This window comes from Scyliorhinus torazame, chromosome 3 (genome assembly GCF_047496885.1).
Source record: "Scyliorhinus torazame isolate Kashiwa2021f chromosome 3, sScyTor2.1, whole genome shotgun sequence".
Lineage (NCBI taxonomy): Eukaryota > Metazoa > Chordata > Chondrichthyes > Carcharhiniformes > Scyliorhinidae > Scyliorhinus > Scyliorhinus torazame.
Window position 1 is genome coordinate 75,870,324 of NC_092709.1, and position 14,341 is coordinate 75,884,664.

At 43.0% G+C, this 14,341-nt stretch overlaps 1 protein-coding gene across 24 annotated transcripts in view; it reads right to left on the reverse strand.

The window, feature by feature from the left end:
* The window catches only part of ank2b (ankyrin 2b, neuronal), a 1,300,297-nt gene that overhangs the window by 944,457 nt on the left and 341,499 nt on the right, over window positions 1–14,341 (reverse strand). For 2 of the 24 annotated variants that reach the window (XM_072495866.1, XM_072495857.1), the window contains exon 2: window positions 3,822–3,882. The exons of the other annotated variants lie outside the window; for them this stretch is intronic. In XM_072495866.1, the coding sequence (XP_072351967.1) occupies window positions 3,822–3,842 (21 nt within the window). In that variant the 5' untranslated portion in view covers window positions 3,843–3,882. The remainder of the gene's footprint in view (window positions 1–3,821; window positions 3,883–14,341) is intronic. 24 annotated transcript variants of the gene reach the window in all.

A 14,341-nucleotide genomic window follows, 5' to 3' on the forward strand; every position in this document is an offset into this window, starting at 1 on the left:
TGATAGAAAAATCACATTGCTAAAAATGTCAACATTTTGTGTTATACCGTGAGAAATGGCAAAATGCATCATGCAAATGTGTATCCATAATAAATTAAATTTCTCATTATAAAGTGCAAAATTCTAGAAAGCAACAAACACATAATTTGATATCACAGCTGCATTTAGTCACAAGGGCATCAATGACTCTAAAACACTTCAAATGGGATTTTTATTTTATTTATTGAGAAAATTGTTGACGTTATTATTTTTATTTTTAAAATAGGATATTGGTTTCCTTAAACATCCACATCGGCTGCTGCCATTCCTGCTTTTTGGATTTTTGGTCATTGCCCTATTCCCAGAATACATGAAACATCTGAAACTCTGAATTTGTAGTTACTAACTTGCCATCAGTCACATAAATTAGGGGCCATGTCTCATCCTGCAGGGAGCAACTACAATTACCATAGTAATAACATTTGATTCTGTACAAGGGATGGCAATCACAATCTTTTCGGAACATATCTAGGCATAATCTTCAGACAAAGCTTTCTTTGAAATGTTTTTGGATCAGAACATTGTGCCTCGGGACAGTAAAATGAGGGTTCCTGCTTTCTGGTCATGAAATAAAATTTAAGAGCAGCAAAACAATCCTGACAACCTTCACACATCTCCGGAAAGCCAAGTGTAAAGCAGCACTGACAGACTGAGTGCAGGCTGTCTGTCTGCTTAGCTACATAATAGTGCACAGCATGGTGGTGATGGGAGATTAAAAACTGGGAGGTGACGATAACAAACTGGAGGTTGGGAGGCGAGAGGGAAATACTAGTTCAAACTGAATATTGAATTAATTCTAGCACTGAGCAAATTTGTCAGTTTTTTTAATTGTCAGAACTGTCAACTTTTAAGTCTCACTGTCTCAGTTTTTATTTAGAATAATCTTGTCAATTTCTCTCTTCCCTTCCTGGCAGGGATATTGGGGCAGATATTGACAACATAACATGAACCATATCACGTGATTTGCCCAGCATTCAGTTCCCAGTCAAGGTATATATAACAGGCCGTCTATGTGTTGTAGACGTTTGGCTCTGCTATCCAAGGCTGTTTTCTATCAGTTCTAAGGGTCAATTGACAGTCTTGGTTTCCCACCCAATTGTTCATAGTGCATGGACAATCCTTGGCAGCAGGTGTTGGAAGACTACTTGATCACGGAGTTAAATCAGATCTTCGACCAATATTCAGACATGCATCATCATGAGGACAGGAATCAGAAACAACTTCCCCTCTTGACAATAGCCACTGAGGCCTCTCGTAGCTGCAGTCAAGATCAGTGAACCCGGCACAAACCAAGAATCGACCCGGCCTCGCCCTAGTCTATACTTTCCATATCATCAGCTTACAGAATTATCGGAGGAGCTTAATGCATCTCTTTTTAAAAAGCAGTATGTGTTCTCCCAAATCAGATTTATACTATTCCTATCTGTTCCCCATTTGCCGCTATATCTGATCCTTTTGCAATACAAAAGGGTCAGGAGCTAGCACATTTGCACGTGCTAAGCTGAGGTGGATACTCTCCCGTCAGAATTCTATTTTTTAATTAGTTTAACGTAAATGGCCCTGGAAATCATTGGGGTTCCACAGGTTTACAATTGCAATTCCGGTCAAGCATTAGCAAAATCCATTGAAAAACAGCAGAGACCTGGTCGTGATGGGTTTTGACTGTTTCTAACATTTCCCCACCTACTCTTCATGGAATCAGACATCCATTAATCACTTTCAAAGCCAGTAAATGGCACTCCTCCTCTCAGGTGTTGCCATTTACACAATTCTGGGGAACCATGGCCCTAAGGTGGTGAACACGCCTGTAGATGTTTCATAAACAAGGAGTCTGAACCCTATCATGTGAGAATACCTTTAAGAAATGGGTGTTTATAAAATAGCTGTCGTGGATGTACCTTTAAGAAATGGGTGTTTATAAAATAGCTGTAGTGGATGTACTTTTAAGAAATGGGTGTTTATCAGTGATGTCAGAGTGTGGGTGGAGCTGGGCTATCTGTCTGTTTTTACTTTCGCTTTGGGCTCTCTGCTCCAGGGTACATTTTAGTTTCGTTTTGAGAGCTGGATAGCTGCAGTCACAGCAAGAAGGTGTATTAGTCCCTCTCTCTGCAATCTAAAGACTGTCTCCAGATCCTTTGGTGATTTAAAAATACCTGTTTCTGTAGAGAAGTTAAACCTGATGTCTTTCTGTAAAAAGTTTTTTTTTGTCTTATGGATGTTGCAAGGAAAGATTAAGAGTTACTTATTGAGTACTGTATTCCCTGGGGGATTTATTGGTGTTGATAAGATGTTTACTGTGGGTTTATAAAGTGTTAACTGGTTTCATAAATAAACATTGTTTTAATTTAAAAGTACTTTAACTCTCTGTTGCACTATACCTGTAAGTATGCTCCCCATAACCACAATATATTAAAAGTTGTGGATCAGGTGAACTCCATGATACACTTTGGGGTTCTCTAAACCCTGGCCCATAACAACCCCTACAGCTATAGCTGGGTTCTGGGAAGGAGGCAGGGCAACTTTCACTCGGTGATGCACACTAGCCCCATTTGTATGGGTACCCTCTGGTTAATTTCCAGTTGGGTAACATTTCTGAGCACTGACTGATGGGATCCTTGCACAACCACCAAGATCACACAAGACGGATTTGCCAGGCCAGTAAATTCTAGTCAATCGGCCTCAATTCCCTTCCCACTTCATGATCTGCCAAAGCATAGATTGTACAATGAATCTTTACTGTCCAAGGCCAGCCAATGTTATGCTTCAAGGAACTGGGCAACAGGAATCAATTAATTTATCTAGATTGTCAGAGGTAAATTTAGTTCAGCCTCCCATTGCAAATTATATAGTTTACATAGCTTTAATATTATGAGTTCTTAAACTACTTATGAAGTTGCCTAATGGCCATAATAGCATCATAAATATCAATCCAAAATGAAGAAATGAAAGCAGCAGATGTGTACACAGAGTTCTATCTGACCAAAGATTACCTCATTTCTCCATCTGTAATACTGTAGTCAACATATTCAGGAGTGAGCGTAGAACTAGGTCAATAAGTTAAACACGTCCATGCTGAGTTACTTCAACCACGCTGTGGCTTGGTTTCATTTGGCTTGGTTCATATTCCTTTTAAAAAGGCTGATCACTGTTCGTCAAGACTATCTTGCAGTACAAGTTGGAAAACCAGAAACTAAGACAAGTTTCCACCTATGTAATGTAGTTTGGATCTAAGTTGATTAGGCTGGGGTCAATTAAGGTTGAACTTCAGATATACTATACATAGCCAGAGGGCAAACATATGCTGCAATGACTAGTCATCAAAAAAATTACTCCAGTACCATGGCACCATGATACCACAAGTCAGAGAACCCATTAGTGCTATAGCCCATCACAACCCTCAGTTCAAAAGATTTAAAAACAGCAGAGATTGGAGAACTCATTTGTTTTTGACACTATACAGCATCAAGGTTAGATGTATTCAAACACTTTTAAACTCTCTTTTTACAAATCTTCCTGTTAACATTTTTACTGGATTCATTCTCCGCTCTGATACAAACCTTTTTACTCTGAATGTTTGGGAGTCCTGCAACTTCAAAAGAATGGCCATATGTAAGGCCATGTCTACTGGCACATTGTGATGTGACCAATAAATGATGTAAGAGGAGCATCACATGTTGGCTCGGGATTAAATTGTCCTGATATAGTTCAGGGTAAAACCAGCAACCTAACAGTGGTAATTACTCAGAGCAGAACTCAGTATTCTAGAAAAACAGAACAGGTACCTTCTGTAACATGGTGCTCATCTTTCCATGTCAGTTCCTCATAATAATGTTTGTTACTTACCTGCAAAAAGAAAAGAGAAAGGTTAAGTAGGCAGTCTTAAGATATATTCTTATGACATTTTCCTCACTTTGGCTGTTTGGATAAAATAACTCAACCCAACATTATATTGTAACAGAGTTACTTGTCCAACTAGGCTCGAATACTTTTCACAATACTGATTCATATAAGTCATGCATATAATTTGTTCATATTTTCAACATAGTAAGCTTTCTAAGAGGGTGGATGAAGGCATGATTTTGTGATTTATCTTGTCCCCTCCAGTTACCTGTCCCTGTTTCATGAAAGCACTGACTCACAGAGGCACTCTTATTGGTTGACAGGAGCAAACAACCTTGAGTGGTGAAATATACACATGAACACAGTAGCTCCACATATGGCAAAATGTTTGCATGTGACCAGAATATTTTTACCACACATCGGCAATGTGTAGTAATACGTCCCAAAGAAAGGTCACAGTGAGGTTAATTAATGCAGAGAAGATGTAGCATAATACGCTGCAAAGATATTCTAGTCCCAAAAGGAAAGCATTACTGGATTGTTTTTCCAGACTTTTGACGGGAAGGCAAAGATCCATGTGCACCACATTTTTAGGAACATTTTAAGTACTATATTGTGAAAAATACAGAAATGAAGCTCCTGGGTTAAAGGATTAGTCACGGGTAGTTAAACTATAATCTGGATCCACGCTCCATTAGCTTTTCACTTTTTAGTAAGTGATTGTTGTGTTCCCATTTCCTGCTGTGCAAAATCTCTCTACCAAGGCAAGATTGTTAAAACTAATTTGGCACCAGTAATTTCACAAAACCAAAGGCCTACCATAATAGAGCCCTTATTAGGAAAGGATTATATTAATTCATGGGACGTGGGCTTCGCTGACTGAGCCAGCATTTATTGCTCATCGCTAATTGTCCTTGAGAAGGTGATGGTGAGCTGCCTTCATGAACCACTGTAGTCCATGTGTTGTCGGAACACCCAGAGTGTTGTCAATAAAGGAACTCCAGGATTTTGATCCAGCAACAGTGAAGGAAAGGCAATATAATTCCAAGTCAAGATGATGTGTGACTTGGAGGGGAACTTGCAGGTGATGGTGTTCCCAAGCATCTGCTGCCTTTGTCCTTCTAGGTAGTAGAGATCATAGGTTTGGAAGATGCTGGCAGAAGGATGACAGTAGGTGATTGCAGCGTTCATTTTTTCATTGCTTGGTTGCTTGATAAAATCCAGTCTATTACATCCAACCCCAACCCAATTACTCAGAAATAAAGTTGCTCATAGTCATAGACCTGAATTTTCATTCCTGGTTCAGGAGCAGAGTCGGGACAATTCCCGGCCCCACAAACCCAGCCCTGGAAAAGTGCCCAGGAAGATTGGATTTTTAATTTGGGGGCATAGGTGAAAATGAGAGTCATGGTGGGCAACTCTGGAAAGAGATAGAAGACTGCCAAGTGTGAAGCGGTCTGGGCAAAAGGCCAGCCTCGATGCACGGCACTTTGATCGAGTCCATGAAAATAAATTATGCAGCAACAAAATAAAAATCCTCCAGGCCTCACCTCGCCAACACCCACACCCACCCCAAGCCCTGCTCATGCCAATTAATGCTACTTCATGAATCACTTACACCCATAGCCCTACATAGCCCCAAAGTCAACCTTTGCCTCTCCAGTCAACCCTCATGGCCCTTTATGGTCTCATACCAACCCATGCTCCCATCAGGAAACATGCCATTTCTTTTGTCCCCGGTGTAATTAATTAAGCATCCTGGGGTTTAGCACCATCTTCTTGAATGGAGCAGGCTTGATTGTCATGACCTGCCAACATATCTGGGTGCCATATTTAAAAGGCACCAAACACCACTGACTATGTGAAGAAAGATGATGGATCCCCAGGAATGGGCTGAGGCTGGAAGATAGACCTCCCCGATGACACTGAAGCTGTAAGATCCAGCTGATAGATGCCCACCCCACACACTGCTTTGATGTTCCAGGGTTCAGGGTCGCTGGCGACCCCTATCCTGAACTCTGGAGGCAGCCCAGGCATTTTTCAGCTAAGCCACCCCTTCTGCCCACCACGTTGTTTCATTCATGTTCTGGACTGGAGGGTTTTCCCACTAGCGTCGCAAAGAACCAGGTTTGGGGGAGAAAGAGGAAGAAATTCTGACCGGGCCTTCATCTGCATCCAATTAGCGCAATGCAATAACCTTGTGAATAACCTCAGCTGGTATGGGAATTGAACCCACACGTTGTTCTGCATCATGGACCAACCATCCAGCCAACTGACCTAACCGACCCCAGTCTTGTACACCACCATCAAATCTCTGCTCAATCTCCTTTGCTCAAAAGGAGAACAACCCCAACCGTTCCAAACTAACCTTGTAACTGAAACCCCTTATCCCTGGAACCATTCTGGTATACCTTCTCTGGATTCTCAGGGACCTTCACAGCTTTTCTAAAGTATAGTGATCAGAACCAGGCTTAAAACTCTAGTTGGGGCCTAGCCAGAGCTTCACACAAGGTTCAGCATGACTGCCGTCCTTTTGTACTCAATGCCTCTATTTATTAATAAATAGATTCCATGTGCTTTGCTAACCACTCTGAACTTCATACAGGTGAATGTTTACACAGAAAATGGAAACCATCCAAGTAGGTCCATTTCTCAGACCTATAAATAGCATGTGCAATCTGAGCAGTCTTTTCTTGTTCCCTTCTGCCACGACTCTTATAGAAAAATAAATGTGTCTTTATATAGCACTTTGGCTGGTTTCTCCCCCAGGATAGGCCCAAATGTTTTCTAGTCTCAACATGATAAGCAACATGAGCACAAAATGGAACATGGATGCATTTGGGCATGCCTGGCAGAGCATGAGCCGTGTCGGAGATACGGAAGCAAACGAGATGAATGGCCACTTTCAAAGTTTACATGGCATTCACTCTTTATTCAAACTAATTTTTATCATAAAAAAGTGGATCAACTCAGGTTGTTGCAACACTGTGCAAGCTAACTGCTCTACTTTAGCATAACTACAATTATCAATGACAAAGGTCATAGGATCATTGAGCTTCGTGCAGATTACACTCCTTTCCGTATTAACTCATTTCTGTATGGCCACTTGAGTTTCTAGTGGATATAAGTGATAGCTTGCCCCACTGAAATATTTCTTTCCTGTGAAATCCCTGCTTTGATACACCATCAACAATGTTTCTGACTTCCCCTGCTACTGCTGAAACAAACCACTAGAGGGAACAAGGGGCCCAAATATGGAAAGTTAGTAACATCACAAAATGCATCTGTCACAAAATGCTAGTGATTTTTTTTACAGTCATGGATTTGGAAACAAAATTTATCTACACTTCTAAATTTGTCTGTAAAATCAAGGTGCTCAGTTACTTTGAATCATAAAAAGCACAGAGTGCCATTTAAAGAATAGTTCTCTGGGGTCCTGAGTAACATTTCTCCTTCGACAAATATATAAATAAATGGATTAGCCAGTTTATCTCACTTTCCTCCTTTAACATACATCAAAACCTAACTATTGGACCAAGTCTTTGGTCATTGGACTAAATATATCCTTATGTTGTTCAATGTCAGATTTTCTTTTATAACGCTCCTTTCTGTAAAACATGTTATGATGTTTTATTATATAAAGGCAGTATATAAATACAAGTTGTTGTGGTGTGTCAAGTGCTTTAAGGCAACCCAAACAATGTAGCGACATATAAAAGTTTTTTTCCTTCTAGCTCAATTAAATATGCATTTTACCAAATAATACATATAGAAACCGAATAAATGTTGTTGGATTAATCTTTTCACAAATTACAGTGCTTAATATAGTTTGCACTAGGGAAGCGTGATTGTTTTTTTTTAATATTTGGAGGGAGTTCCAGTGGGGAATATCGAGCAGAGAGTTAAAGGCGCAGAGTTAGATCCAGACTTTCAAATGTAACCACACTAAAGTTTTATCAAAGTGGTGATATTCACCTGGGATGAGGTTTCACAGCAGCAGCCAGAGTTGGGGGGGAAAAAAGAGTTCCAGTCAGGTTGCTGGATTGCCATAGAATATATATTTGTCTTTCTACACAAGATTCCGTGCCCAGAAGCCGACTTGATTTACAGGGTTTGACCGGGGACAGAATCAGGGTTTGATCGGGGACAGAATCAGACATCACAGGGTTCTGATGTGGTAAGTTGCTGGGTGGAAACACTCCTGCTCCTCCTGGCCCACAAGCAAAGTTGTAATGGTACTTACTTGATGGATCCAGCCCCTCTTTTCTCCTTTTACCTGTTGGGTTTCTTAAGCCCAGGGAAATCAAGCCAAAATGGATTAAAAATAGAAAATCTGTAAATGTGGAGGCACAGAGCCTCCAGCCAAGCTTTAACATAAGATCATACAGCGCAGACTGAGGCCATTCGGTCCATCGAATATGCACCGACCCACTTAAGACCTCACTTCCACCTATACCCGTAACCCAATAACCCCTCCTAACCATTTTGGACACAAGAGCAATTTAGCATGGACAATCCACCTAACCTGCATGTCTTTGGACTGTGAGAGGAAACCAGAGCACCCGGAGGAAACCCCACGCAGACACGGGGAGAATGTGCAGACTCCGCACACACAATGACCCAGCAGGGAATCGAACCTGGAACCCTGGCGCCGTGAAGCCACAATCCTAGCCACTGTGCTACCGTGACTGGCCTTCCGAACCAAATTGATCACCTGCCCCTCATCCCACCTTGATTAAAACTGGGAGTGGGCCGGTCTGAGGCAGATTGTGTTCCTGTTTCAGATTTTATTATACATTTTGGCGTCCCATCTGAACCAAACCCACCCATTAAGGGTTAAAATTACCCCTACCGCACTCCCCAAGTCACAATCAGATCAGTAGATGCAAAAGCAGACACTAACAGAGTTCAATTGGCTAGAGGATCTACTCTGGATAATTAACTGAGATCTCACCCTATCCATAATTGACTTGAGAACTTGCCCCATCCACACTGAAAGTTATTTTTTTTTAATTAAGTACGGTGCTGTGTGGAACATTATGCAATTCTGCAGTGTTTCTTTAAAAGATAACAGCTGCACAAGTGCTCACATATTTATGCTGATTTTGTTCCAAGGAAAAAGACTTTGAACAAAGTATACAATGGGAGTACTTCATTCATCAAAGAGCACAAAAAGATTTGGAAGGAAAAGACCGGAGTAAAGAAACACTTGCATTTATGTGGCGCTTTTCATGACCACCGACATCTCAATGGGCTTTACAGCAATGAAATAATTTTGAAGTGTTGTATTGTAGAAAACATGGCAGCTAGATTGCACACAGTCAATACCCACAAACAGCAATGTAATAATGACCATATCGTCTGTTTTTGTGCTGTTGAGTGAGGGATAAATATTGTCCAAGATACTAGAGATAACTTCCTTGTTCTTCTTCAAAATCATAACGTTATCTTTGACGTCCATCCAAGCAGGCGGAAGGGACCTCAGTTGAATGTCTCATTCATAAGATAGCACCTCCACCAGTGCTGCACTGCCTCAACACGGCACTAGGGTGTTCGCCTTGACTTTTGTGTTTAAGCCTCAAGAGCTTGAAACTGAAACCTTTTTACTCTGAGGTGGGAATGTTATCAGCTGAGCCATTGTTGACACAGTTGACACTTCCAGTTGCAAACGCATTTCTGTGTAAAATAAAGATGCATAACAGAGGTAACATTATCTGTCCCGAGTTGGGATTGGAACGCTTCAAATGGCTTAAATGGCCTGGATAGGGAGAAAAATCAGCTGGAGATTCTACTCTTGACTTTTATCAATGACTCAGTACCTTGATGCTCACAGAGAGTGTACGAGATGTGCAACAGGAATTCAGCCCCTGTCATGGGACTGTGCCAGTTGCACCAAGGAACATTGTTTGGGTGAATCTGAATATTTAGTTGATGCATCTCCTTTTATTTGAACCATTGCATTAGATAAGCGAATAATGTTAAGTATGTCTGACTGTTCTTGTAGATGGAAAGCACTCAGGGCCTTTGCCAAGGAAGAAATAGTACTGTAATGCAGCTGGTCCTTCACCCTGATGAATGTCAAGTGTTTCGGGAGATTTTTTAAAATAAAAAAAAATTTAGAGTACCCAATTAATTTTTTCCAATTTAGCACCAATCCACCTACCCTGCACATCTTTGGGCTGTGGGGGCGAAACCCACGCAAGCACGGGGAGAATGTGCAATCTCTACACGGTCAGTGACCCAGAGCCGGGATCGAACCTGGGACCTCGGTGCCGTGAGGCAGCAGTGCTAACCACTGCACCACCATGCTGCCCCTCGGGAGATATTAAACATCGGCTGTTAACTCTGTCTCTCCACAGATGGACGACAGAATGGAGCCAGGAGCAGGGAGGGCAAAATGTCAAGGAAAGCCCCAAAGTTTGATGATGACCCCTGCAAATCCTCCTGAAGACTGTAAATGACAGGTACGAGATCCTGATGACTGTGGATGGGAAGAGGGGACCTCTCAGCCTGACCAAAGCAGCCCGGACAGAGGTCGCAGCAGAGGTGAGCAAGTCTTTGGATCATCCAGCAAACTTGGATTCAGCGCCCAAATGTCTCAATGACCTTCTGAGATCTGTACGGGTGAATGTGTCACCATTCTGGAGGTGGGCACATATGGAAAGCTGTGAGATTGTCTTGTGTATTGCCAAAGGTGTTAGGCAGCAATGATGCACAGATGACATGCTGTGTGGCACCAGGTGCTATGAAGGGGTTCGGGGGTGGGAGGATTAAATGCCACAGTGGTTAGTTGGCACAAAACATTGTGCAAGTGCATGACCAATAAAGTTTGCATTGGCCATATATGCATAGAAATGATTGGACAAGAGAATCCTCTTCATTACAATGCTTCTCTTTAATTGCAGAAGAGGGAGTGAAGCAGAACTGGAGGTGGTGCCTGAAACTAGCCATCCTAACTCCGGTAAGTGAGAAGGTGCAAGGGTGGCGTGGTGGTGCAGTGGTTAGCACTGCCGCCTCACCGTGCTGAGGACCTGGATTCAATTCCGGCCCCGGGTTATTGTCTGTGTAGAATTTGCACATTCTCTCCATGTCTGCCTGGGTCTCACCCCCACAACCCAAAAATGTGCTGGGTAGGTGGATTGGCCACCTAATCCTTAATTGGAAAAAAAGAATTGGGTACTTTAAATTTATTTTTAAAAAGTGAGAAGGTGCTGCAGTTGGTTGCTAATGAGTGGAACCAGGCCATTGATCGAGCGGAGATAGGAAGGCGGCTTTGGGGTGGTGAGATTGCAAGGCATCATCTTTATAATTGGAGAGAGGAGGGTGCATAATGTTGGTATATTGTTAGGAATGAGGTAGGAATGGATTGAGACTTTAACAGCTCATGCATCGGGAGGAACATGTGGCTGTGTATTGAATGTTGTAGTGGAACAGACATTAAATAACATCTCATAATGGTTCCAGTGCTTACAATAAAGAAGCTTGTCTCAGTGCACTGACCTCAAAAAGGTTGAAGATAGCCCTAACTCTTGTTCCTATATTTTTTCCCCCCTATATGGGTGCAACTTCGGCAGCTGCTGCCGCTAACCACATAGGTCCCACATTGACCTCGGAGGAGGAGGAGGAAGAAACCCCAGGAGGGTGCAACTGCACATTCTTGCTCCCTAACCAGCACCAGCACAGATACAGACACCTTGGTAGGTTTGTGCGACTCTGACAGAAGGGAAACACAAACTGGTGAAAGCGCATCACAGTTGGACATGCTGCTATGGAGACTGAGATGGCGAAGGCTCCTGGCAGTTGGAGAAGTGCTTGAGGTGACCTAGATGTTGAACCCCAGTCTGAAGACAATCCTTACTCAAGCGGCAGATGCTGGATGTTCAGCATGAGGTGCACGGAGATGTGGCAAAGATACCAGAGGGGTGGCGCATTCTGGGACGGATATTGGTCAAGTCCATCCAACCCATGAACGCTGTGCTCATCCAATCTATGGAAGACATGCTCCTTCACGGACAGATTGGCAGGGAGTGTCAAACCCAGATCACTGATGTGATGTTGGAATTGTATTCTGGCCTTCACTCCCCCACCTTCTCTCTGAGCTCTGGGGTTGAGGAGACTGGAGTCATATCCAGTTTCAGGTCCCTCTCAGGAAAGCAGAAAAGGCCAAATGGCTAGGGGGTGAGTAGCAGCTGATGCAATTGGGAGGACATCTCTCTGATGGAGAGACCCTCTCCACTGCCCCTCAGCCATTGGCACAGCTAACTTTGAATGCCATGTAAACAACCGGGCATCCTCCCACTGTGAAGACTCCACCACTCTGGGGCCCTCAGAACTTCAGGCAATGAGAGGACAGTGCCAACGTCACCCCAGAAAAGGGGCATAAGGATCAGCAGCCTGTCTGCAGCACAGTTGGCAGTGAGGGAGGAGCAGCACCTAACAGCATGCAGGAAAAAATTCAACTAAATCATACAGTCATCACACTTGGGCGCATTTCTCATTTATGATTGCTCATAACTTTGTATTTATAAAAAGGAATTCATTTTTCCACATGTTCTCCAGCTGTATTTGTTTATTGACTGTGTGAATGTATGGAGGAGGATTCAATTGATGGTCTAATTTGATTATGTGATGACGCATGTCAAAATGTTTGACAATGTTCGGCTAATTGAAATTATCCAAATGAGGAACTGGTTTTCTTGTAATGGACTAGCACAAAGAACGAATCGCTGGCCATAAAGTTCATGGCGTTGAGGAGACTCATTAATTGGAATGGTCCCATGGTTATAGCTTCCCTGTCTCATGGTCATCAAGTGTCTCTGGGAGCGGGCTTGCACATCCGCCTGCTGAAACCCACCCTTCACTTCCTCTGACTCTTCATCAGACGGCCAGTTGGTCTCCTCGATTCACTGAAAGGGGTTCCCCTATCGGAGTGGCTAGGTTGCGTAACAGACAATGGCCATGAGGAGTAATTTTGCTGGTATATTGGAGCGATCCACCTGATCTGTTAAGGCACCTGAAGCTCATCTCCAAGCAGAGCAGTGAAGGAAATGAATTGCTGGACATGATAAAACATGGCATCCTGTGAAGACCTTTCTGCAGTGGTATGCTGGGTGATGTCACTCAGGTCTCTACAGGCAGCCTGAAATGGCTCAGTGGCGAATGAGATCAGCACTGCTGTCACCTTTAATGCCACAGGCATCAAGTGGCCACCCACACAATTGGAGGCTATCTCAGGAGCAACCATGTCAGATAGAGATCTGAGACTAGCTCACAAAAGGTGAAATCTCTGCAGACACTGTCGCTCCCTGTCACCTGCAGATAAAACATTCACATCCTATAAATAAGATTGGCAGTTCTTCGCCTACGTCTGAATACCTGCTGCGTTCTCTCTTCTGCAGCCCTCGCTCCTCAGCAGTTTTGTCTCCTTTATCCAAGTCATGTCACTCCTGCTCCTGGACAGCTGACCTCCTCCTCCTCACTGGGGGAGCCATCTCCCAAAAAATACACAATGGGCACAGGAGAATGGTGCAGCAGTGAGGGGACAGGAACAACAAGTTTCTGGGGACAGGAACAACAAGTTTCTGGGCACGTCATTGAGGAATACCCTGATTATATTTAATAGTTTATGAACAACAAAGATTTCCTAAAGTAGTAACTATCAGCAGCCTCTTGGGCGTAGGCCCATCTCCACCCTTTGTATCTGCCCTTTCACAAGACCCTGAACAAACAAAATTAAGCTTCCCACTGGGCATGTTTCAGGTACATCCACCTTATTATTGAGTTGGCAATGTATTATAACAGTTGGTTGGATGGCTGTCCAGTCACCGTATTATTGTGGACCGCTGCGATAACTATGGAAGTCCCTCTTTCGTTATGTAAAATTCAGCCCTACATTTCAGGATGTTTGGTAAAAAAAAGTCGCCATAGTCCCAGATGACCACAGGCTGCTTTCCTTACCAACCGACTCAAGAACAGCTTCTTCCCTGCTGCTATCAGACTTTTGAATAGACCTACCTCGTATTAAGTTGATCTTTTCTCTACACCCTAGTTATGACTGTAACATTATATTCTGCAGTCTCTCCTTCCTTCCCTATGTATGGTATGCATTGTTTGTATAGCATGCAAGAAACAATACTTTTCACTGTATACCAATACATGTGACAATAATAAATCAAATCTTCACCACGATTTAACATGAAGGTCACCACACCTCACTCGAGGGGCAAGTTTGAGAAGGTGGGGCCTTCATGAATAACCTCAGCCGGTACGGGAATTGAACCCGCGCTGCTGTCCTCGCTCTGCATCACGAACCGGGTGTCCAGCCAACTGAGCTAAAGCAATTTGGTACGGATGGTATATGGGACAAGAGGAGATAAAGCAAAAATGCTTGAAGTCAGAAATGAAACAAGAAAATTCTGGTCCAAAAAAGGGAGGATCACCAGGCAGACGTTATCTGGCTACG